Source organism: Erpetoichthys calabaricus, chromosome 11 (assembly GCF_900747795.2).
Source record: "Erpetoichthys calabaricus chromosome 11, fErpCal1.3, whole genome shotgun sequence".
Taxonomy (NCBI): domain Eukaryota; kingdom Metazoa; phylum Chordata; class Cladistia; order Polypteriformes; family Polypteridae; genus Erpetoichthys; species Erpetoichthys calabaricus.
Genome location: NC_041404.2, coordinates 127,700,454 through 127,727,955, shown reverse-complemented (window position 1 = coordinate 127,727,955; position 27,502 = coordinate 127,700,454). Strand labels below are relative to the sequence as shown.

Genomic DNA, 27,502 nt, shown 5'->3' with positions numbered 1-27,502 from the left:
GACATTTTTATACATGGTCCCTTCATTTCAAGGGCTCAAAAGTATTTGGACAAACTAACATAGTCAAAATATAATGGATATTTTCAATGCTTGGTTGAAAATCTTTTATAGTCAATGACTGGCTGAAGTCTGAATCCATTGCCAAATCCACGTGTTGGGTTTCAGTGCTCTGGATGGGTTCTATTGGAATTTTGACACATTCCTATGAGCTCTTTTTCACTTTTGTGATCTTAAGATACATGCTTCCAAGGCACTGCTTAAACAACTACCCTGGGGGAATTACATAGTGAAGACTTAACAAAAAGTATTAATTTTTGCAGATGACATGGTATTCTATATTACTGACCCATACTCAAAACTTATGTAAAATTTCAGAGTTTAATATTAATTTTAATAAAAGCATATTATTTCCTGTTCATAGTATTGCACGCTAGCTTAAATTTGAGCAGTTTTGTCACACAACAGTTCACTTACTTAGAAATCGTAATTAAACGATTTAAAGAGCCATTCATCTTTAACCTGATGCAGTATACAGTATGCTGGTCATGTTCTCATCTCACATTAGCTTGGGAAATTAACAATACAGTAAATCTTTAACTTTATGAAACACAGCTGTTATAATTATAACTGGAATACATAGTAGAGGCCAAGAATAAAAATCATTCTTCAGAGATTTAATGTGTAAGGAGGCATGGCATTGCCTAACTTTTAGTTCTAATACATGGTTGAGAATATTGGTATTATGAGACTATAGAAGGAACCAGAAAGAAGTTATTTTGCACTTGCTTGGTTACCTATGGAGAGAGAGTCCAACACCAATCTGTGCCTTTATGTTTTGTTCTGCCCATCTGTTACTGGTAATTACTACTAATGCAAATATGTATTTTAATAGATTCTTGCTTAGCATACAACCAGTGAGTGACAATGTATTGCATGAAACAATTTTTTGAATATGACATCTATAAGTCATTTATCAGTCCTGTTCTTGGGTGATTCAGCATGCTCAGCCATTGCAGACCTTGTGGATATTTCAGTCTTTCTAAATGTTTATCCTATAATAAGATTTTTACAGATAGATTTGGAAGAAAGGTTGTATAAGATCTGAAGATAATATAGAACAGTATATCCTATTGATCTTTAATTTAAGCATTTTAATTAAAGCTTGAAGTCAATAAAATTATTTAAAAATATATTCAGTATGGACTGTAAGTCATATATTGCTTGAACAGCGGCTTTTCTTATCCTTTTTCTGCTCCTGGCGACTTCTTGCCAGCAAGGCAGTCTGTGACAATGTGTGCTTTTTTTCTTACTTAGCTGAGAACACATTTAAAGGTGTGACCAAAATAGTACATTATGTCCAATCTACCAGAAAACACCCTTCATTGTATATTATATTTCTGGTAATTCTGTTTTTGCAAATGTTTTTTCCTTGTTGTGCTTCAGCAGCAACTTTACAGTACATTTGCTTTTAACTTGTTTGTTTTTTTACCTTTTTAAACTGACTTTTCTATAGGAGTAGCTAGGGACTGACTTGAAGCTTTGCAAATCTTAACACTCCAGGTCTTAATGATGTTTTTTGTTAACTATTAAATTGTATTGCTTTTATTGTTCATTTTTGTTGTTCTTTTTCACTTGTTGGAGGTTCTTCAGATGTGCTTTTCTTAAAGTTAGGTGATCTTTAATAATAGCTTGAACTTACAGTATGAATCTTCATATGCTATAGGTGTTAAAGTCTGTCATACATATAAAAGTTAGTTTAACAGAACTCTCGCTGATCTCCCTGTGAAAGGGTTAACACAACACACAACTTACTCCCCACTCTCAAGCAGCCAGTAATACCTAGAGGACAATAAAAGCAATATGAACTAGAATTAGGAAATTCTTGCTGTTCAGTAGAAGCAGACATGTGAAACTAACTATGTGAATCAATTTAAAATTACAGAAAGAAAATGGTGCAGAAATATCAGTCTCCTGTTCGAGTCTATAAGTACCCTTTTGAAATGGTGATGGCGGTAAGTAGGCTGTCAATAATCAAAGTAGTATGTACAAGTTTAGGTCTAACGTGTAATTTCTCTTACATGCTGAGATTGTTTTAATTGAGAAATACAGTATGTTTTAATTATTTTACAACTAAAATCCATATTGTTATTGTACTGTAAGTGGCTATTTACCTTTTGTGGATGAACAGTAAAGTTTAAAAACTGTTAAAAGTACATTTCATTAATCTACTTTGGTTTTATTTTTCCTTATTTAGTCCTGTGAGTATAAAGGAAGAATTTGTTAACTTGAATGATGGCAATATATAAACAAATGATTTATTTATTTTTTGTGTAATAAAGTAATGTTGCATAGATCTGTATTGACGAAGAATGATGCTATTAAACATGAATTTAAATGTAAATGTTAAAACACTGAGGTGGGCTGTTTATTCCTAAAATGTGTAGGGATGGATGCAATCATAACATCTCTTGAGAATTTTTTTTTTAAAATTAATGTCTAGTGCTGTTGCATAAAAATGTTACTTTTGCTGTGGCTGCTATAGTGCACTTTTTATTTTTCATGTGCTACAGTTTATTTCTAAATAAATAATACTTTTATAATGACAGAAACAATCATACCCCCTTTCATCACCCTAGTTACTCTAAGCACCTTGAGCATGGGGAAGGCACTATATAAATAAAATGTATTATTATCATTATTATTATTATTATTACATCTTGACTACACTGTATTATGTTTTTTTCCTGCCTTTGCACATGCGTTAGGCATTTTCATATTAGTAACTTAAGTAGTTTATACAATTTCAGTTTGAGGTTAATTTGAATAAGAGCATATTGCTTCCTATTAATAATAATACCTAAATTTGAGTAGTTTTTCTTTAACTACCTTACAGCATTTTACATATATTGGAATCATAATTACACAATTATGTAAAGACCAATTCAACTTTAACCTGATGCAATACACTACACAAGACCTCATTCTCATCATGTTTCCATCTTACATTTGCTGGAAAATTATTGTTTTTGAAATTAATGTGCAGTGCATTACAGTAAATCTTTTAGCAAATGGATGTAATTATAATTTTCATATTTCTAACAGTAACTTGCATACGTAGAGGTCATGGATTAAAAATCGTTCTTTGGTGATCTAAAGTGGAGCTAGGCAGTGCCTAACTATTAGTTCCAATAGGTCATTGAAAATACATGTTTTATGAGACCATAGAAGGAATTAAATTAAAAACAAAAAAACAAAAGTGAATTTGCACCTGCTTGGTTATACATGGTGAGAAAATCCATAATCAGTTTATACCTTTATGCTTTGGTTTGTATTGTGCATCAGTTACCATTAATTACGACAGATGGAGTTAAGTCTTTTAATAGATTCTTTCTTAGCATATTGCCAGGGAATAGCAACATGTTGCTTTTTGGTTAGACATGTAGAAATCCAGTAATTGTATGTTCATTTAGAATATGGTACCAATGTATTTATTTGACTTGTTATTGATAATTTCACTCTTACAAGACAACCATATGTTTATATCCTCTAAAAAGCACACACAATATTTCATATGTGCGTTGTGCTCAGGACCTTTAGATATTTGTATCTGAGCAATATATTTTTCAATCTTTGATGAAAGCATTTCTTATAGTTTATTCAAATTAGAGAATCTGGCCAGCTTTCCTTGCATTTCATCACTATTTACTATTGAAAATATAAACTGATGTTATAACCATGATATAGTATATAGTAGGTGTAGAAACCCACCCTGTACAAGAATCAAGTATTTTCACAGCCGCAGCAGATCTGAAGTGTTTGTAACCACATTATCCTTTCAGAAGAACTGGGTTTGGTGTTCACCTATTTAGACTATTTTCAGTAAAGTATTTTTTTGCCCATCATGCATTTATTATTCACATTCCTCCATTTTCACCCTTCACTCCCTTTGCAGTTATTATTTATTTATAATTTTGAGTTGAAAACTCTGTACTGTCAAGGCTACGTTGTAAGCAGGGTAGCGGAGATTCCTTTATTGCCTTAAAAGCCTCTCATCATCCTTGAAGTGAAAGGAGTCTTTTTCTTTTTTACCTTTCAATATTTTAGGTATATTTCAAATTAAAATAATATACTTTATATATTTATGATTTTTTGGCATCTTTTTAAAATTACTATCAATCAGTTTTTAAAATTAAAATGTTGAAAATAGATAGATTTTCCTTTTGCCTTTTGTCTTTGGATTTATTTAAATAAGTCTGATTATGAAAAAGTTTTTTTAGAATGGGATTTACTTTTTAAGGACTGATTATTGGATTATTTTTTTCCAAAGTATGAAGTATTGAGCTGGGTCCTTGGATTGCTTTCAGAATGCATGCTTCTCAGCCTGGCGCTGCATACGTTTAATAAAACCTTTGACAGTTTTTTGTTTTTTTTTAACTTTCTTGTATACATAATATAGAGAAAGTATAGGAATTGTGAAAAAATTCAACCTTGAGATTTTGATGAATTTTGACGTTTTAGACCTTCTTGAGTCCGAAAATACCATTTTTGAAATTGTCTGTCTGTGTGTCAGTATGTAAACATGATTAACTCAAAAATGCTTTGACCTAGGTCAATGAGATTTTATACATCCGCTTTATATCAAAAATAAGGAATCCTACCAACTTTTGGGCCACTTCCGGCAACTGGAAGTGGTACTTTAACTGAATACGTTTGCAAATTTTCAAGTAAACTATGGTTATAATTACAGATAAATGATTCAAATTTTGTATAGATATTTAGAATAATAAAAAACAAACAGATATGCAATTTGAGAAAAAATACTCAACTGGAAGTAGTATTTTATTTGAACAACCATCCAAATTTTTTGTACCATGGAAGTATAAATGTGTACACAATATTAAAAACTGTATTCAATATAACATATATTCTATATAACACATATATACATATACCAGTATATCAGTATGCAAGAAAGCTGAGGGGCGCACACTCACGATTTTTTTCATTTCATTATACAACTGAAATAGTGAATCATTGGAATGTGGGTCATATTGAGCAATCATAATTTTTGAAGCTGGTAGTTTAAGCAGTTGAGAGAATGTTAGAGAAAAGAATCAGGTGAAAGTTAAACGGAAAGTAGTTTGGCTACAAGATCAAGATGAAGGTCTCTTTATTATCACATGTACAGTGTACAGTGAAATTATTACTTGTGTAATGTTTCTAGTAGTGACAATAATCAACATAAAGCAACATAGTGCATCAGCACAAACTTAAATCTAATAGTAATACTTACAGTAAATAACATTCAACACGTTACATATGGTAGAATCACACAAAACGTGACTGGGGTTCTTTATTTGTTTTGCCTTTTCCAGAAGGTGCTTCTTGGCCAATATATGCTGTAGATATGGTATTGTGTCGCAGTGATAATCTGAGAATGCCTGAGAAGGGAACAGTGGATACAGTCTTTGTTTTTATGAAATGTAGAAAAAGTTTCGGGCAAAGGTAAAGAAGCTGAATTATTCATTTGTAGATCTGGAAAAGTTGTACTGAATAATGGATAATTTAGGCATGGACAAAAGGTTAATGTCAGTGTTAGAGGAGGCCCAAATGATGGCTGTTATATGTCAATAATATTGCTTTGATAGCAAAAAGTGAAGCTGAATTGAAGGAGAAGATGCTGAATGGACCGTGTTGTGTATTTGGTAGAAGTGTTCAGAGAAACTCAATTCAAATCACATGTTTTAGTAGCAGATAAAAGTCTACAGGTGGCGAGAGTGAACCCTGTAGAAAGTGAGTGAGATGGTTTTGAATGTTGATGTAATAAGTGTTAAGTTATATGTTGATTGTAGACATAGGTACACAACAGTGATAGCGAGCGTGAGAGAAACATTGAAGAAATTCCACAGGCTGTCCTCTATTCTGGTTGGGAGTAGAGGTGATGGATATTGTGCTGAGAAGGAAAAGGCTAAGATTGTTAGGGAATATAGTGCAAAAAGACCAAGGATTATTGGGTGAAGAAGTTATTAAGATAGAGGTGGAAGAAGACATAGTTGGAGGTGGTATAAGATGATATAAAAAGAATAGGTCTCACCCCAATGGATGCAAAGGACCACAGGGGATGGAGGAAAACCATTCTGGAGGTCAGCTAGCTAACATGGATAAACCTAAAAGTTGGCAGTTAAAATGATGATGATAGTGAGTGACATTTGTTTGTCTTTTGTACCATATTTGTGTGGCATTGTGAGTAAGAATCTCTGCAGCAGTACATTTTTAACATTTATGATATACTCTATGTTGGAAAGCATTTTATTATGCATATAATACAATTAAGTCAAGCTAAAGTAGCTGAAATGACATGCTCAGAATTTTCAAAGGGCCTAATTTTACTATGGATATTGATGTGTTTAATTCAGATGCGCAGAAATGTTTTTAACATTTTTTTTAAACTAAAGTCTAATTCATATTAGAAAAAAAACTTGTGATTTTTACTTATTATGTTTTTTGGTCACTTTTTTGTGATGTCAGTTTGGTTTGTCCTTTCCTAATGGTGCAAGAGTGACATTTTAGGTCTGAATTGTTTGATCTAAGCAGTGGTATGCTTTTAAACGTACAACAACAATCATATTTTGACGGCTTTACAATTTCCACATTTAACAGACTCATCAACATTGGCTATGCTCATTTCAGGTTCCAAAGTCAATAAATATACAATTTCATACTTAAGTAGACCTTCCTGAGTGAGAGTGTTTTGTATTGTCTTATGTCTTCCTTGGCTGCTCTGTTGCATTTACTGCCTATAACATTGAGGAGCAGGTGAATAAAAAATATCTTGTATAGCAATATGAAAACATAAATTTTTAAAGATTGTAATTATTTTAGTCTTCCGTCCTATTCCTTGACTGCTTACTCCCACCAGCAACTCATGAGAATAATCTCTCCATCCACAACTTTTCATTATAACTATATAACTTCATGAGTAAATTATACTTTCCACTGCTAAAAAATTATCTACCTTACTGTTCAGTTAGCGTACTAAAAAAAGTAAACAATCTCCTTAAATGTCTGTTTCTTCCATAAATGTAAAACATAAAAAGTATATCAATTCACTGATTAGGCATTGCTATATATGATGTAAACCCACTGATGAGAGTTTCAAAATATTGTGTGTGTGCATCTCTGTTCTAAAATCTTGTTACTGAAGACTAGCTGAATGAAGAAAAGCACTTGATTTGATAACTGCATATGCTTATTAGGTTTCCTGATTGGTTGTCGTGCATATAGCCAGGTTTGCATGCTACTTGGAAATATTTACTTTCATTTAATAAAGTATTTTATTAGGTTATTCATAAGTTCTATAAACAGTGTTTGAACACCTTGCATTATTTTTGTATTTTAAGTCTTGCAAGTTTCCTGCATTTTGTTTCCTGGCCAGCTGCTCTGGAGCACTGCTTGTTATGTTCACATACGTTACGAGTTTATTTTACCATGTCATGTGGGTCTTGCAGAGCTTCTAAGGGAATATGGACCTTTATTGTACATATAAGCAAAAACATATCATAATTGTACACTCTAGAATAGATTTGATTGAATTATGAATAGCTAGTGAGGTTGCATGTCATTACGTTTTTCCCCTGTAATATCCCCATAATCAGTAGCCTTCTCATTTTCAACACATGACTGAACTCGCAATTAGTTCCTGGATACAAAATTATCATATCTAGGAGGAAAGGTGTTATAGAGGTGCAAGGGTAAGCTGCTTTAAATCCATGGTTTTTATCTGCTCATATTCAAATACTTACAGTGGTGTGAAAAACTATTTGCCCCCTTCCTTATTTCTTATTCTTTTGCATGTTTGTCACACAAAATGTTTCTGATCATCAAACACATTTAACCATTAGTCAAATATAACACAAGTAAACACAAAATGCAGTTTTTAAATGATGGTTTTTATTATTTAGGGAGAAAAAAAATCCAAACCTACATGGCCCTGTGTGAAAAAGTAATTGCCCCCTTGTTAAAAAATAACCTAACTGTGGTGTATCACACCTGAGTTCAATTTCCGTAGCCACCCCCAGGCCTGATTACTGCCACACCTGTTTCAATCAAGAAATCACTTAAATAGGAGCTGCCTGACACAGAGAAGTAGACCAAAAGCACCTCAAAAGCTAGACATCATGCCAAGATCCAAAGAAATTCAGGAACAAATGAGAACAGAAGTAATTGAGATCTATCAGTCTGGTAAAGGTTATAAAGCCATTTCTAAAGCTTTGGGACTCCAGCGAACCACAGTGAGAGCCATTATCCACAAATGGCAAAAACATGGAACAGTGGTGACCCTTCCCAGGAGTGGCCGGCCGACCAAAATTACCCCAAGAGCGCAGAGACGACTCATCTGAGAGGTCACAAAAGACCCCAGGACAACGTCTAAAGAACTGCAGGCCTCACTTGCCTCAATTAAGGTCAGTGTTCACGACTCCACCATAAGAAAGAGACTGGGCAAAAACGGCCTGCATGGCAGATTTCCAAGACGCAAACCACTATTAAGCAAAAAGAACATTAGGGCTCGTCTCAATTTTGCTAAGAAACATCTCAATGATTGCCAAGACTTTTGGGAAAATACCTTGTGGACTGATGAGTCAAAAGTTGAACTTTTTGGAAGGCAAATGTCCCGTTACATCTGGCATAAAAGGAACACAGCATTTCAGAAAAAGAACATCATACCAACAGTAAAATATGGTGGTGGTAGTGTGATGGTCTGGGGTTGTTTTGCTGCTTCAGGACCTGGAAGGCTTGCTGTGATAGATGGAACCATGAATTCTACTGTCTACCAAAAAATCCTGAAGGAGAATGTCCGGCCATCTGTTCGTCAACTCAAGCTGAAGCGATCTTGGGTGCTGCAACAGGACAATGACCCAAAACACACCAGCAAATCCACCTCTGAATGGCTGAAGAAAAACAAAATGAAGACTTTGGAGTGGCCTAGTCAAAGTCCTGACCTGAATCCAATTGAGATGCTATGGCATGACCTTAAAAAGGCGGTTCATGCTAGAAAACCCTCAAATAAAGCTGAATTACAACAATTTTGCAAAGATGAGTGGGCCAAAATTCCTCCAGAGCGCTGTAAAAGACTCATTGCAAGTTATCGCAAACGCTTGATTGCAGTTATTGCTGCTAAGGGTGGCCCAACCAGTTATTAGGTTCAGGGGGCAATTACTTTTTCACACAGGGCCATGTAGGTTTGGATTTTTTTTTCTCCCTAAATAATAAAAACCACCATTTACAAACTGCATTTTGTGTTTACTTGTGTTATATTTGACTAATGGTTAAATGTTTTTGATGATCAGAAACATTTTGTGTGACAAACATGCAAAAGAATAAGAAATCAGGAAGGGGGCAAATAATTTTTCACACCACTGTAAATACAAAAATTCCTATCAAGTGAAAGTGTAACACTAAAAGTTACTTGCCCTTTTCAACAAGCATTAACAGAAATTCCAACATTAAATCAACTTTGATGCAAAAATATTTATTTTGTACATTTTATATGCTAAGTCAACAATCTATCAAATAGAGTAGATATACTTTCCTGAAATTGTTAGGGCTATTGTGGAACACTTACAGTAAATGTTAGTCTCAAGCAACCCAAGCTACTCTAAAGCACATGGTCCACAAATTCCTTAATGGCTTGTTTCCAAATTTGGTGAATGTTATTTGCAGTGATAACCATAGTGTGCTTAGTGAGAAACATTTGAACATATAATTTTCCTGGGGCTGGCAGCCTCTTTGTCATTAAAAAAAATATTCTAAAACATTCCCAGATCAGAAAATTAAGATGACCAAAACATCTGAGGGAGATTTTCACATCATAGAATGTTTTCTGTTGTTAATGGAGTACTGAGCTATACAACACCTGGTTAAGATATGTAAAGCTTGCTAAGGTCAGTCAGTGTGTGAATACACTGTATAGCCTACATCTTAAATCTTTTCCTTTTTTAGTGTTTACATCTGGGTCAGTCATTATAAATATTAATGTAAATGACCTAAAAAGTACTTCCTTAACTATTAATGGTTACTGAATGATGAGTTGTGAGTGCTGTTAAATATGTTATTTAAAATTGTGGCTTGATTGACAACTTTGTGGAGGTCTGAAATGCACACAGAGAAAGCAAGGCAAGAAAAAGTTCATTCTTTACCAATGAAAAATAATTATTTTGAAAGTAGGCAAAATAATGATAGTGGGACACTATATAGTAGCATTTATAGTAAACCACTAATTGGTAACAATATCTAATCCATTTTCTTATATTTTGCAATTTAGTGGCACAAAGGCAGAACTAGTTTTCAGATGGAAAGGAAATCCAAATGACAATGATTAAAATTTATAGTGTCCTGCAGGACAGTACTCATTGAGTAAACCCAGTTGGGGTGTGCAATGCTGTGCACATTTCAATCTGGTGCTTATTTCGGATATCATTCGTTTGTATCTGTAAAGATTGCACTTCAAGAAAAGTGCTTTACTGCTGTTAGGATATTGCTATGTTAGTCTCTGCTGTTGCTGTAAAATAATCATTGCATTCATTCAGCTTCTTGTTATATTACTTTAGCTTGCAATTATCATTATGTGTCTTATAGAAAACCACTGTGTATCTTTCAAATGTATATTGAACTTTTTTGATTTTTGGGTTAAACATTGCAGTGGTTTAATGGAATAAATAATAATAAATTTTTGGTAAATTTGTTGTCCTTTTCTAAAACACAATATACAAAATACACTTTCTTTTGAATTATATATAATTAATATATACTGCCTGGCCAAAGAAAAAGTCGCCACCAAAAAAAAAGGTCACACACTCTAATATTTCGTTGGACCGCCTTTAGCTTTGATTACAGCACGCATTCGCTGTGGCATTGTTTCGATAAGCTTCTGCAATGTCACAAGATTTAGTTCCATCCAGTGTTGCATTAATTTTTCACCAAGATCTTGCATGATGGGTGCATCACTTCATCTGCCTCTCTTCTTACCCTGATATGCCCATCACTCTGGAACAGGGTAAATCTGGACTCATCAGACCACATGACCTTCTTCCATTGCTCCAGAGTCCAATCTTTATGCTCCCTAGGAAATTGAAGTCTTTTTTTCCGGTTTGCCTCACTGATTAGTGGTTTTCTTACGACTACACAGCTGTTCAATCCCAATCCCTTGAGTTCCCTTCGCATTGTGCGTGTGGAAATGCTCTTACTTTCACTATTAAACATAGACCTGAGTTCTACTGTTGTTTTTCTTCAATATGATTTCACCAAACGTTTAAGTGATCAGCGATCACGATCATTCAGGATTTTTTTCCGGCCACATTTCTTCCTCAAAGACGATGGGTCCCCACTATCCTTCCAGTTTTTAATAATGCGTTGGACAGTTCTTAACCCAATTTTAGTAGTTTCTGCAATCTCCTTAGATGTTTTCTCTGCTTGATGCATGCCAATGATTTGACCCTTCTCAAACAGACTAACATCTTTTCCACGACCACGAGATGTGTCTTTCGACATGGTTGTTTAAGGAATGAGAAGCAACTCATTGCACCAGTTGGGGTTAAATAACTTGTTGCCAGTTGAAAGATAATCGCCCATGCAGTAATTATCCAATAGGAGGCTCGTACCTGTTTGCTTAGTTAAATCCAGGTGGCAACTTTTTTTTTGGCCAGGCAGTGTATATGGCAATGTAGCAAATATAATTGTGACATAATATATGAGTGTTTTTAGTTATCTGTCCACCCAACAAAATATTAATTTAAATATGACATACAGTATGACTGTAATTTATACATTATTCTTCTTATAAAAACCATCCAGCAAACACCTGTGATAGACCATATTTGATTCCTACCATGCACTTGATGGGCTTTGACTCAAATAATTAAGCTGGTTTCAAAAAATGTATTGGCTGTTAATAATCTAATTTCTGTTTTTCCCCTTACCATAATTGTCTTTCATCTAAACAATCTGCAGAGTTCTTTGGTGGACTGCTGAAAACTTTTTACAGTTGGCTTTCACTGTGAGCATGATGCTACACGAATAGTCTGTAGCTACCTTTGAACCAAAAGTTGGATTAATCAGGTTAAGAGAATGGATAGGTGGATCAAATGTATCAAATGCAGTTTAGCCCAACAATTGAAATGCTAAACAGAATACATTCCAGATTGTAAAATGTCAATGTAACGTTTCTTTAACGATTCTGATGTATCTCCTGCAGCTGCATTCTATATATGAAACACAGAAAAGGCTTTCCTTACATTAAGCTACTAGGCTGCAGAGACTTCCTACCTTTGTGGTCCCTTATTGGCATCTTATCATGTTGTGGGAAAAACACTCCTCAACTAGAAGGCCATTATTATTACTAGTTGCAGAATTCTAAGAAAAGCCTAGCTTAGCAAAGGGAAATAACAGCTCTTCATTACTTTAGGAAATGAAGGTTAGTCAATCTCGAAAAGTTATTCAGGTGTAGTTACAAAACCATCAAGTGTTATGATGGGACTACATCTCATGAGAGCCATTACACAAAAGGCAGACCATGAGTTACCTCTGCTGAGTCATCAGCCTCAGTAGTCACCAATTATTTGCACTTCAGGTTACCGCCCAAATAAATGATTCATACAGTTCAAACAGCAAACATATCTTGGCATCAACTATTCACAGAAGACTGTGTGAATCTGGCCATCATGGTAGAACTACTGCAGGAAAACTACTACTGAAGGAGAGGAATAAAAAGAAGACATTTTCTTTAGCCAAGTACACAGGCAGTGAACATCATGCCAGTGAATATCTGTGGTCTGATCCAAACCCCAAGAAGATGAATGAATGATGTCTGCATGTATAATTTCAACTATGAAACATGGGGAAGGAGTTATGGTTCTGTGGAGTAATTTATTGGTGACAGAAGTGAAGACACACTTAACCAGCATGGATACCATAGCATTCTGTAGCAGCATGTCATCCCATTTGGTTCCGCTTTGTTGGGCTGTCATTTGACCCAAAGTACACCTCCAGACTGTATAAGAGCTGTTTTGCACAAAAATGTGATGAAGGACTACAGCAGATGATGCTGCCGTTACAGTCACATGACCTAAACCCAGTAGATTTGGTTTGGGTAGAGATGGCCCAGAAAGTGAAGGAAAAGAAGCCGACAAGTGCTCAGCCTGTGTGGGAACTCCTTCAAGTATCCCAGATGGCTACTTCATTAAGCTGTTTAAGACAATGCAAAACTGTGCAAAACTGCCATCAAGGCAATGAGAGGCTATTTTGAAGAATCTCAAATATGACATAATATAATTTAACAATTTTTATTTTCTGTGTACTGTAATTCTAAAATGCAGAAAATTATAAAAATAAAAGAAAAACCCTTCAATTAGAAAAAAATTATTTGAATGCATTCAAAAATTCATCATATCATTCAGCATGGATTCCAGTTTCACAAACGTTTCCTCTTCATTTTTTGTCCATGTAAATTTTGTTAATTTTAATGCAGTACCCATCTTCAAATACTAAAAAAGAATAGTGATGTTTGCACAGTAAACAAAAAGTTATTGTTTTTTAGGTAGAAGTACCTTTGATTTCTTATATTGTATATTTTGTAAAAAATATTTTCAAAAATATATTCCTGGTTCACTGTGTTAAAATCTTTTAAACACTGAAATCATAACATCATACATGCTATCAGAACATTTGCACACTTGCTGCCATGACCACTTAATAACTGGACACTAAAGTTTATAATAATGTATAATTTTAAAGTATACATAGTGGGGAAATGTTAGATGCTTCATTAACCAAATGGGATTAATATTGCAAACCTCAGTAAAGAACATTAGTAAGATAACAATTTATTTTTGGTGGGAAATAAGGTTGATTAAGATCTACATACTTTTTGATGGTTGTTTGTATGTTTTGAGTTATTGACTTGTATGCTTGGTGGTGCCTTGGTTACTCTTCCAGTTAATATGTTCTAAAGCTTTTCATACACAATTTCATTGTAACGTGTTTCACAGTAGCTTCTAAAAATGCAGCTGTATCAAATAGAAAGAAGACAGATTTTGCATGAATATTTGCACCATTTTATGCTTTATCTTTTTATTGGCAAATTTACATGATACATTTGCTGATTTGTAGTTCTTTCTATAATGGATATGTTGGGCAAAATATGTAAAAATTCTGCATTCTGTATCAACTAGCCATGGCTTTATGTGGCAATTCCTGTGAGTGCTAGGATAACTAGAAAAGTTGTTTGTAAAAACATGGTAAAATTTATATTCTTGCAGTAGTAGTTTTTGCCTAAAATTAGGGTGTTTTTCAGCTGTTGTCTCTTACTCTTCTAATTTAAATGACATTTTGGAAAGTTGCTCCTTCAGTGTGGAATTAGACCAAAAATTTTTATGACCATCCTCCTGTAATTGTCGTTTACGAGAAGCAAGAGGAACAGTGAGGTTGTTCTTATCTAACCCCAGGTCATGGATTAGTTGTTTCAATGCTATACTGTATATTGTTGTACAATAACATCTTTTTATCTCTTAAAATGAAGACAAAATAACCAACAGCAAAAAACACTGTATATTTATTAATCTTTGTCATAGTAATTTTAAAGGGAAACTGCAAACTACTAATTATGTTACACTTCACAATTTCTATTATTTCCAATTCACCACAAGCTTAGGATTTATCAGTAATTATGTTTAAAAAATATAGAATTTTATAGAATTTTAATGACTAGTTGAAAGCAAAAGTAAATAATAAATATCGCACCTGTTTTAAAGCAGTCAAGATTAATTATTTTAAATTGTAAGCTGGAGTGCTGATCGCACCCTCAGAGGACACAGACGCCCCTGGGAAAACCCCTGAAACAGCTGACAGTCTACCTTCACATTGCTCCTTACCCTTCTTACTTGCGCTATAACGTGCGATAAACCTCTCACGCGGTACTCCGCTTACTTAAAAGTATTGTGCAGCGCCTCTCAGCTTTGGAAGTGGTTGTTTTGTTTCTCTCTCTCTCTCTCGGATATTCTCTGCCCCTGGCGGAACTGTCATCTCTGACTTGTCATGGAGCAAGTTTAAACTTTTGAAAAGAGACAAATGTTTGTTTGCAGTGCTTTGAATAAAGTTCCTTTTTTCTACAACCTCCTGTGTCTTTTGCAAATTTGTGACCCAAGCGTGACAAAATATTGTGCATTATCAACTTTATACAGTATTTTATGGTTAGAATACATGTCCTTTTTTGACTAAGATGTTATTTTTGTGGAATCATAAGATTTTGTTTACTCTGGAGTTTACTATTTATTCCCTAGCCTGAACTCTGAAATTTAGTGTCTAGTGTTTGAATGTCAAATGGATAGTTATATCAACATAACATGTATACTTTCCTTTCAAGTATTTGGAAGTTTCATAGACTTTGCTATATAGCAAACACAGACTTTATTCAACTACAGTATATGCCATGCTGATATGATAAAGAGTTTCTCCATAACTGAAGGTTTTAAAATGTTTTTATCAAGCTCTTTTCTTTTTCACAAGGTACTTATGTAGAAACAGAACAAATTTTAGTAGAGTGTAACTGCAAAGAGAAGTACTGCAGTATAAAGTGAGGTAATACATAAAACTATTAAATATTAAGAAAATCATTAATGTATAGAGAAATAATAATGGTAGAAATGTAAAAATAAAAACACAAGAAAGACCCATCCATCCTTGGATCCTTTGTCCCCTAATCTTTCTGGATATGCTTCAGTTGCCTAAACTTTAAAACTAGATTAAGTGGTTTCATTAAATTGATACATGAATAGAAGGTGTTGTCAAAGAAACTAATGGTGGAGGAGAGAATAGACTTCAAGTTAAATGCCGTTTTAAACAGACAGGCTTTAATTTGCCTTTTAAATAAATAGAGTCAGCAGATTGCAGTGGCAACCCTCAGAAATTCAAATTCTGGGTGGGAGTAGAAGTGAAGGCTGTATCACTCAGAGGTGTGGCGAGGTTGCCAGCATCAGTGGATTAAAGTGGGTGGACTAGAATATAATGATGCAGGATGTTGCTGATGTACTCAAATGCAATCCTTATTCCTCTTCACCAAAGCTTTATATAAACAATAGTGTGTGGAACAATTCCTTTTGACGGTGTGCAGGATCTGGAAAAATGTTAGGAGACTAGACATGCATTTATAAGTGAAAATGCTACAGTATTAATATATTTTAAAATTTGGAAAATGTTTTATTTCAGTGACAAGTTAGAGGAACTTATTCTTTTCAATTATTTGCAAACATTTAAAGGTATGTAGCTTTCCTGTATGTTCAAAAATTGTTGATAGGTTATTTCTTCCCTGCAAACTGTCTCAATACATGTTAATTAGATATTTTAATTTTAACCAAATATCAGAATACTTTCAATTCATACCATTAAACCGTTTAAAGCAAATGTAAAGTAAAACACAAACCTGTCAATATCATCTTGTTGTAGCTTGACAGCTTGCTAACTGCTGTTCATTTCTTTCTTTTTTTGCTTCATCCCACACTGCTTATTTCTGGCAGGAATTGCAAGGACCTAATGATACAGTATTATTTCAGTACTTGGGTTACAATACCATAATACAGTAATGTTTTTTGTTTTGAAATATTAACTCTTGTGTTCTTCATTTCTGTAGTATATCACAATTTAACTAAATGAATAGAACTTAAAGCTGAAATCACATCCCAGCCCCTAGCAAAAAGCATTGGTTGTTACACCTAAAAAGAAAAACACTTGACTTAATTAATTTCAATGACATCTTTTTTTCAATTATGCAAATATAATTCATGAATCTCTGCAATCTCCACAATAAGACTAAGAATACTCTGTTATGATACATAACATAGACATATACATTGCAGGAATTTAGCTCAGTGGTCCTTGTGACACTAACAGGTAGGGCTGTCAACTAATAATTGAGTTTAGAATGTTTGTATTAAACATATTTTCTGAATGCCTTCAGACTAGTGTTGCATGATGGTGTTTGGTGACCATTGCTGGATTTGAGAATGGTTGCTGTCCATGTGGAGTTAGGCTCATTCTCTCCTTGGCTGATTTTAAATATTTTAAATATTATAGATTTTTTTATATTTTGGAATTCGTTTCTTAAGATAGAAAAAGTAAGATCTTTTTAATTTTTTCAGCTTTCAGTTTTTGTTTGAATTTTGCACAGTTTTTATTTGCTGAGCTCTGCAACTAATGATGCAACAGGAAAAGTCTTATTTGATGCTCACACTGTCATCTCTCTATTATAAAAAAAATCTTGTGACGATCTAAAGAGAGACAGAGAGAGAGAGACACTTCAGAGAGGCAGTGACACTTTCAATTCCCTCGACACGGTGAAGTCACGTCATACTGACATCCATTGGAAGCATGTTCCCGTGAGACAGTGACCTAGACAAGGAAAGTAATAATCAGCCTGGAACATGTGGAATTGAAAACCTTGCAGGTCCAAACGAGGTCAGAAATAAAAGACCAAGAGTAAAAGACACAGTAGAACTTCATAAAGACGTTCAAAAACGTTGGCGCCATACACATGCAGAGCAGGTTACAGATTATGACAGCAGTGGAATTCAAAAGGCTCCCAAAAAACTTTGACGCAATACACACGCAGTGCAAGTTCAAAAATATGACAGTACTAAAATTCGAAAGTGTCAACAACAAGACAATACAGATCGCATTCGCGCAAACAAACGGAAATTATTACTAGGTGAAAAAACGGAACTGCAAAAAGAGATCGAATGTATGGACTTAGGTAATATGTTGCAAGTATGTAGATATTGTAAGGCTTTAAAGTTTAAGTCGGAGACTTGTAGATCTTCTACTTTGTGTTGCTATCAGGGAAGAGTACTGCTGCTTCCCAATGAAGATGCATTTCCACAAGATTTGTTGTTTGGTGAAAGTGAAATCTACAAACACTACAGGCAAAATATTAGCGTCTACAATAATCGTTTTGCGTTAGCATCATTCAATGCACAGAACGTTGATTTACACAATAATGGACCATAAGCTATGAGAATCTGTGTTCCCGCAAAAATTACAGCTACGACAAGTTTAATTTTGAAAAAAAAACAAACAGTTTGGTCACATGTATGTTTATGATCACAGAGAAGCGATGCGACATAGAATAGAAACAGTTAAACGATCTGACGTAATAGATATTATACAGCCAATAATGGATACAAATCCATACGTCCAAATGTATCGCACTTTACACAAGATTTACCAGCAACACACGGACAAACGCATTTTCTTGGATGTTTGTATGAATCCGAAAGATCACAGTCGCATTTATAATAAACCCACATGTGACGAATTGTCAGCGATAATACTTACAAAAGACGGAGCATGTTTCGTCATTTATGTCAAATACATCGCCACATGCCGACCCTTTACCTTTGCTTTTTCCAGATGGCGAAATAGGATGGTTGTACAATATGAAACAAACGCATTCAGCAAAACGAATAACAAACACACGATATTTTGGGTCAAAATTAGCTATATGTTCCCATGTATTTAACCCACTTCTATCATCTCAATGTCAATCGCAACATTACATTATTAATGCGTAAAAGTCGCAGCTAATCGTCTCTTCTTTATTAAATCGAATCAAGCTAAACTTAGAACGGAACATATGCAAGGTCTCATTGATCACGTTCAAATTTCAAATAGTTCAGACAAATTCAAAATAGGTACAGCAGTAATATTACCATCATCATATCAAGTTAGCCCAAGAGCATTGCAACAGTTATATCATGATGCAGTGGCAATATCCACAACTATTGGTTGGCCAGATTTATTTCTTACAATGACATGCAATCCACAATGGCCAGAAATCCACAGCTTCTTGAGAACAATGCCACCTGCTACATCGGCTCTGGATGTTCCCACTTTCATAAGTAGATTGTCTTATCAGAAAAGTCTTATTTTTATTGAAACGATATTCACTCATGGCCAGTTATACGTTGCATTATCAAAAGTGAACATAATGCATATGTAACAATTCCCATGAAAAAAAAACCACTTTAAATTGTATTTCCACAGGACCAAACTCCGGGGTTGGTGAGCAAAGCAACAGGGGACATAGCCCCCTAGTTTTAAGATAATATGATTTGTACTGCCTCTGCTTTCCCTCCCTGTTCCCTAAAGTTATGCCCCAACAAAGTCCTTGTCTTCAGACTTGTTACAAATCTCAGCTGAAACACATATAGCAACAACTCCAACAATCCTCAATTAAGAAGTTGCTAATTATCATAAGCACTCTTAATAAACCAGTCAAAATGTGGACTATTATTGGTTTATAGGAATCTTATTGTTGCATGAGCAGAGTACAGTGAAATTGTTGCATGCATGTGCTAATCAACAAGGCACTCACCAGCTCACAGTTAATGTGCCTTATCTTAACGTTTGTCTTCTGTACCTGAAAAAATCTCAGAACAGCTGGACATAAACTAGAATGCACTGCACTTAGTAACAGTCAGATTATACCTTTCTTAAATTTAAATAAGAAAACAAACAGTAGAAAAGGAAAGGACTATATAATGCACTATCAAGACCGTATCTGGAGTATTTTATGCAGTTCTGGTAATCCTGCTACCAAAAAGACATAACAGCACTTGAAGCTTTGCAAATGAGAGCAACAAAGTGCATCCCAGACCTTAAGAACATACTGTGACAGGCTCAGATAGTTAAGCCAGTTTAGTTTCTGCTCTGTTTAACATTTAAATATTTTGCTTTCATGTAGTGTACAGCTGCTTTTATTAATGTGTGCATTTAATGATTAGGCAGTAGCTTTGGATATTTGAATTTTAGAAATGCATTGATCTTTCACAAATGGTACAATTTAGGTTATAACCAGAATTGCAGTTGTGAAGTGAAATTAATTTACTCCCTGTTGTAGTGTTACCATACACTGGTCACATTTTTTAAGTTAATATTTCTTTATAATTCATAGCCTAAAAAGTAAAAACGTTTAGGTAATAAATCTGAAGTGTAAAAAAAAGTTTACTTTCTAAAGTTAAACACAAAAACACAGAAAAATTGATGGCATTAGCAAGGCTAAGTGAATTTGAAAGGCATAACTTGAAAATATGCAGTAGGTGTATATTCAAATATTACTGACATCTGGGTTAGCTGTTAAAACCATTGGTGACAGTATATTGTCATAGTTGCTTCTTCTACTAGTTCTACTCCTTCTGTTACTACTAACTTAACTGAACTAGTTTAAAGTAGTAGAATGTTCAGGATGCAATGCTTGTTCCAATTCAGACTGATGTATTTATTCACAAATGTAGACCCAGTATGAATATGTGTTTAATTGCTTTATGAATCACATCTTAATATAGATTAAGTAATATCCCTATTACCACTTTTTTGATGTTTCTGTTGTATAATGGGAATTAGGCAATTGCTTGGAATATATGTTTATAATCAGCGTGATTTCAGAATATTGGATCAGATAGGTGTGTGCATGCATATAGTTTTGAAAAAAGATGATTAATCATGTTATTTATATACTGTATGACTATATACACTAATTGTGTTTGTTAAAATCACTGACAGCATCCTGAGAATGAGCATGGGATGGAACTGATAATTGATTCTGCATTTAGTTTAATACAGGACAAATGCAATTAAATTATACATCTTTAAAAAAAAAAGCAGTTTCCCTAGTCAAAAAAAGAAAAGAAACTTTTTTTTTTTCTTTTTCACCCTTGAGTACAGTACTGCACCATGACTATGCTGTTTTGTTTAAAATCCATGCATGAAGGTTATTCCAGGAACTCCAACAAGAATTAAGAGTATGAAATGGCTTGCAGTGTTCTTGTGCTGCCATGAAATGGAACTATTAATGTGTAGTATTTAAGCTTTCCAGGAATTTACTGTAAATAGCAACAACAGGTGCATTTCACAGGTGGCGGGTATTAAAATGTACATCGCTTCATGAACCGATACTGATTTGTGACAGTCATGTTAAACTACTGTGTGTTCTCTTATTTCTCAACAAACTGTGGACTGGAGTTTTGAAATAGATTAAATTATTGAAACTAGGATCCCTACTTCATTTCAACATCATCTGAAATGTTTACTGTAGTGAGCTGGCAAGAATCTTTTGGTTATTTTTTTCCAGCAACCTATCATGCTCCTCTATAGCTGGAACATCCCATGAATATTTGGTTGCTTTGTGGAACTGAGTGATGGAAGGCTATAATAATCTTAAGTTTAATCATGAGGACACAACAAAAAGAAAAATAAATGTATTTGAGATAAAATGATATTAGGGGTTTCTTTTTAATTATTTTTACCACATAAAGGCTTTTCTGATCTGCATTAGGAAGAATGTGAGTTGACGGTCATTATGATGTGAAGAGAAGGTGCATTCCTAACAAACTTCCTGGCGTGAATTTTATATTTACTTTAAAAGCCCTTTCTTGGTATTAGACATACAGATAATTAAAAAGCACTTTAGACATATTTTACTTTACAGCTCATCATACTAGTTTTGCTTAAAGTTTATGTAGTAACTAAACTGTTTTCTTCTGCACTTCTTTTTAAAACTTAATCTGCCTTCCAATCTTGTAGGTTGAAAACATAATTTGCCATTTTTTCAAACCTCTCCAGTGGTATAGGTAGATTAAACAGTGTTCATGTATGCTGGGAGTTAATTTAAGCAAGAAAAGGAAAGAAGCATTCAAGAGGATGTTTAATGGATAAGGTGATTGAGGTATAATTAAGTTCACAAACTTGACTTGGTATTTTATACCCAGAAGAATTTCTATTCGAATGACCTAGTAAAAGCAATTTGTTTATAATATAAAATTGTCAGTGTTTCTATATCATTTTAAAATACTGCTTGATCAGTTGATGTTCTGAAAACTGTAAAACTCGTAACTCATTTGTTTTCCTTTGTTGCTAAGCAAGTCAGTGGGAGAACATTAGCAGCAGGCATTTTACTTTATTGTTAATTTTATTGTTTCTTGTACAAACTGAAATCTGCTCGATGAGCCGGTGCTATCAGGTATGTGTCTGAGCAATCTTCATAAAATAGTACTTTCATACCCTCCTGCTATATCAATACATTTTCACTTTTTTTACTGCATTTGTAATGATCTTTACTTTATTCACTTTAGTCATCAGTCTGACAAAGAAAACTCTTGAGTAGCAATGTGCATGAATTGTTTAACTTTTAAGTGTGAGCTCTTTGTCATTTCAGACTCAAAGAATGCCCTACTGCAGGCCCAAAATTGCATCTTATGATAAGGTGCTGCTTCCTAACAGCTCAGATTAATGATGTTTTCAGAGAATATACTTCTGATACTGAAATTGTCTAGCTCAGCAGTGTGATTTGCAGTGTGCTCTACTGCAAAATGTCAGGGGAATGCATAATGCAAGTAAATTGCTATTCTCAGATAAGTTCAAGTTTTGAGGAGAAACAAAAATCTTCTTTTCACTGTCTAGCATGAAATGAGGAATATTCATTTCACCAATAAAAGGTAGTGTAGCTGTGTTTAATATGAAGGGGCCTTATTTTATCCATTGTGTTCTTTTCTGATTTTTTTTATAAATATGTGTATTTGGTGGGTATAGCTTGTTTTTTATCTAAGCAGAACAGAAAGTTTATAACTAAATTTCTGTTAACAGGCTGAAATTCAAATTTATCTAATTTGATAAAATTAAATATACATTATATTATGCATGTGTAAGTTTGTGCTTTTGTTCTTTTTCTGATTAAGATGGAAATATTAAGTTTAATATATAAACATTTTTACCACTCATGTAAAATTTTTAGTGAAAAGAATTACAAAAAGGTATTTTTGATAGACTTTACAATGCTGCATCAGTTCTTCCAGCTTCAAGTAAAAACAAGTTCCAACGAGTTAAAGAATGTAAATCTGTGAAGGGCAAAACCTTCAGGGTTCAGTTGCTCCTGAAAAGAGCAAGAAATATGAGGCCCTTGCACACTGATACTAAGAAGACATTGTTTTTGTGAACAAACAGAGTTGGCAGTAATAAGGGAAAATAAAGCTAACCCGCTCTTCTGCCTAAGGGCTCTGTGTGATATCACTAACTTCCTTTGGATATGTCAACCAGATACATGTTGTTTCAATCACAACCAACTTTCCATATCTTTTTCCTTTTCAAATACAGTACTTGCTGTTGCTTTTCTAAGGCCTACAAAGTAAAATTCTAATTAAAATGAACTTTTACCCAAATGCAGGATAATGTGACTAGGTTCAAACTTCCCCTTAAAGAAGGCCTTTGGAATTTCTTTGAAACTATTTTGTGATGGACATTTAGATTCACTAGTAACCACTTTGTGTGGTGTGCATGCTTTTCGTTAAGAAAAACAAACTATCTTTTAAACATGCAAACCACCCGATAATATATTAAGTACATTACACTTTTCCTGGAAAACATGGTACCTCAAAATATTTTAATGACCATGCAGCCACAGTTGCGTTTTGCTGACAGTTGAATACATTGATTACAGAATGCTGTGTTAATTTTTGCTAAGTTTATAAAATCAAGAAGATCTGTGGGATGTGTAGCATTGTGTGTAAATGATAACTCCATTATTGTATTATACTGCATGCAAGAAGTGCTTTTAAGATGAGTAACTGAAGGTTTGTCTGCCACATTTTCTTTTCTTTTAGAATTAGTAAAGCTTAAAATAGAAAAAAAGGATTTTCTTATTTTCTTGTATTGAATATCAGCAGAATAGGACAGAAGTGATCAAGAGAGTGAGTGATTAACAATTAGGTAACCAATATTCTAATATAAGAATACATATTACATTTTGCAAGTATACTGTCTTTAAAGTACTTAAGACTAGATATTTTGATTTAACTAATTTGCTGATTCTGCTGAGTCAGTCCTCAGCTGGCTGCCTCTTTTATCAAGGGGGTGAACAGCCTTTGTAATTTGTAATCATCATTACTGTGGCAGACTTGCCTGTACAATTCTCCTAACCAAATGTTTAACGATGTATTTTTAACTCCTATTAAGTGATAGAAAATATATCTTCCTTATTAATTATTGTGGAGTATAATGTAATTTGACTTCAGATATTTCTCAGAAAGTATAATGTGAGTCCTGCTGAAATATTTGTCTATGGGTTTCTTTTTTGCTGTAATTACAAAGGGATTGACAACTGGAAATTGTCACCATATTTGCATAAGACTTTATTTGCACTTGGCAAAAATGTTGATTTATGAAGAAATGCAGCATCACATTGATTCAAAGATTATTCCTTTTGACAAGTAATGAAAGTATTTTATTTCCATATCCAAATTATTAATAATAGCCAGGGATATACAACTGATTGAAAATGGCAGATTATTACTTTGATTATTCATTCAGGCAAATATGCTGTAAGAAGTTACTCTTTTTGACCTATTATATCATTCAAAACTTAACATGAATTGCTCTGTAGAGACACTGTTTTACTTGAAGTCCTTTTCTGGCAGTTAACCATATATGTACAGTTTTAAATATAACAAAAAGACCTATACTGCTGACTGGAAAAACTTTAAAGCATATTTATATGTTTTGCTGGAGTGGAATTTGTTGTTTTTTTATTACAAATTTGTGACAAGTAAACATTGTCCTAGGCAAAATTAGGAGATATTCTAAATTTAAAACCTGAATTATACTGTTTGCATACGTATCAGGGCTCTGGTGATAAAACGATTTACATATGAAGGAAGTTGTGCTCATAAGAATATACTTATGGCTCTGTCTCTTAATAGTCTAATACTTTTTACACATCTGCATGTTTTTTTTCCAGCTGTTTTGGGTTGTTTAGTTTCCAGTAGATTACTATATCAAGTAAAAAAAATGGTAATTAAATCCAAAACATAAAACGAATGTATAGTCATTTAGTGCTTGTATACGACAAATATTAATGCATGATTATAGCAGAGACAGACCTTGGCCAGTGAAGAGTAATATGAAGTAACACTCATTAATCCTAATGAGTGTGTAATCTTTGCTAATGAAATAAAGACCAAAAGTTATAATGAGTGCATGTTGTGGAAAAATAGTATAGTTTTAATGTACTTGTAGAAAAGTTTGATAAGGGAACTTGTAGCTGAACATAATAGAATGAATAATTATTAATATTCAGAAAAAGAATATGCTTAAAGAAGGATTGGCTCCATCAGACCCCCGTGACCCTGTAGTTAGGATATAGCGGGTTGGATAATGGATGGATGGAAGTTGTATTAAAACAAATATTAAAAAGCTTTTAGTCATATTTATGTAGGTATTAAAAATAAAAAACCCTACAGCAGTGTTAATTTTTATTTCAGTATTGCAGTATTCATAAAAAAGAATATATTTGAGTAAATTGTAGAAAAGATTTTCATCATAATTAAGCAAACATAATGAAAACCACATCTAAAATCTCATAACAGTCTTTAATTTTTATAGCAGTGCTGTATACCCAAATAAAAATATAACCTCAATATATCGTTTGTCCTAAATGTGTAGCTTATTTGTGAAGCTAATTTAACCTTGAAGAATGAGCCATATTTATTTTTTAAATTGTGCTTCTTCAATTTTCTGTCTCAGCAAAACTGACAGCTTGCATGCTGCCATGGTTTTCTTTTTGAAGTCTTATCACTCTGAACCATTTAACTCTTTCTTGGCATATATTTCCAGTCTTTGATTGCTATGCAAATGTCCACTTATGTTACTTTCACACGTGAAACTTTCTGCATTGCTACATTACTGAAGAGAGAGATGGCTGAGTGAGCATGGAAGTAGAATGCAAGGACCTTCATGAACCTGCTGTATGGATGATGGGACCTTGTGGGTTGTTCACCGTGAAGTTACAGCATCTCATATCAACCTCCCCAACCTCTTTACGTGGCTTATGTAAAGCATTTTAGAATTTCAGTCTCATAATTCTGTCTAACAGTGTAAACAGCAGGTCAAGACTTTAAAAGAGTCCCATTTGCTGTCATACTACTACAGATGACTAGAATATACTTTCTATGTATGCATGCAACTTTTAACATTTTAGATATAAAAAGTAAAAAAAAAAAAAAGACAAAAAATTGAAAATCAGTAATCATTCTGCAGTTTATGCATAACCACCTAATTATGACTATTAAAATAACATGAAGTAGGCACCTTTTGACTTTTAAAACTACAGGTAGAAGCTCCATTGTTAACCATATTGTGTGTTGTATCTTTAATATATTAAACTTTATACACTGAATTTAGGCATTTGAAATATTTTATAAAGTACCTTTCATGTTGGCGGCACGGTGGCGCAGTGGTAGCGCTGCTGCCTCGCAGTAAGGAGGCCTGTGTTCGCTTCCTGGGTCCTCCCTGTGTGGAGTTTGCATGTTCTCCCCGTGTCTGTGTGGGTTTTCTCCGGGTGCTCCGGTTTCCTCCCATAGTCCAAAGACATGCAGGTTAGGTGCATTGGTAATCCTAAATTGTCCCTAGTGTGTGCTTAGTGTGTGGGTGTGTGTGTGCCCTGCGGTGGGCTGGCGCCCTGCCCGGGGTTTGTTCCTGCCTTGCTCCCTGTGATGGCTGGGATTGGCTCCAGCAGACCCCCGTGACCCTGTGTTAGGATATAGCGGGCTGGACAATGACTGACTGACTGACCTTTCATGTTGTTGGCAACGTTAAAACACTTTCCTGGCTCTTTTACAAAATCATACTCTTCAGTTACATATGTTTTTTTAAGCATTTAGTATATATGCTTAAGCCTGGTGCAAAAGGAGGCAAAGTTTTAATAAGTAATGTCAGGTTTTTTTTTCCCTTTTCTGACGATTACTTTAAAATGATTACTGTGTGTAGATAATTCATTTTCACTTAGAATGCTGATATCTCCTTTTTTGTTTCAAGTATTCTACCTTCAGCCATGGAATTAGTTACATATTACTTTTTTCTGTTATATAAAATCTGTCATGCATTTTGGTTGGACTGTTTTATAGAATAAATAAGGAATCAGCTTTCTTGATTTATTCTCTGTTTATATGTTTTCATTTATTACTGGGAAAGAAAACCCTACCATAAATATAAATGGCATTCAGTACAGTAATAATATTTGTGTTCATGCACAGTATGTTGAAAAAACAAGTAAGGCAGCAGGTTGTCCTAGCAGCAGGATGCTTGAGGTTGCTGTTTACTGTTGGATAAAAGGGAAACACATGATTTGTGTAGCAGCTGGGATGGCAAAATGATGCAAGCAGGTTTATACCAAGATACATTTGGCAATATGTGCCAAGAGGCAGAAATACCAAGAGAGCGAAATGCACACACAATGTACAGTACAAGAATTATGTTGATAAATGCATGTTTTCTAGAGGAGCATTACAATTACATTATGGAGAGACTTATTTTTCAAGTAGTATTTTGGATAACCTGTAGAATGGTATGAAATGGACTAGAAAATTAGATAACAGAGATGTTAAACTGTGTTCTTAAAAGGCCATATTTGTTT

The 27,502-nt window shown here is 34.0% G+C and overlaps 1 protein-coding gene across 1 annotated transcript in view; it reads left to right on the top strand.

Moving 5' to 3' along the window:
• The window catches only part of LOC114660899 (SEC14-like protein 5), a 94,665-nt gene that overhangs the window by 12,229 nt on the left and 54,934 nt on the right, over positions 1 to 27,502 (top strand). Inside the window, exon 3 of the mRNA XM_051933615.1 lies at positions 1,943 to 2,012. Within this exon, the coding sequence (XP_051789575.1) occupies positions 1,950 to 2,012 (63 nt within the window). The 5' untranslated portion in view covers positions 1,943 to 1,949. The remainder of the gene's footprint in view (positions 1 to 1,942; positions 2,013 to 27,502) is intronic.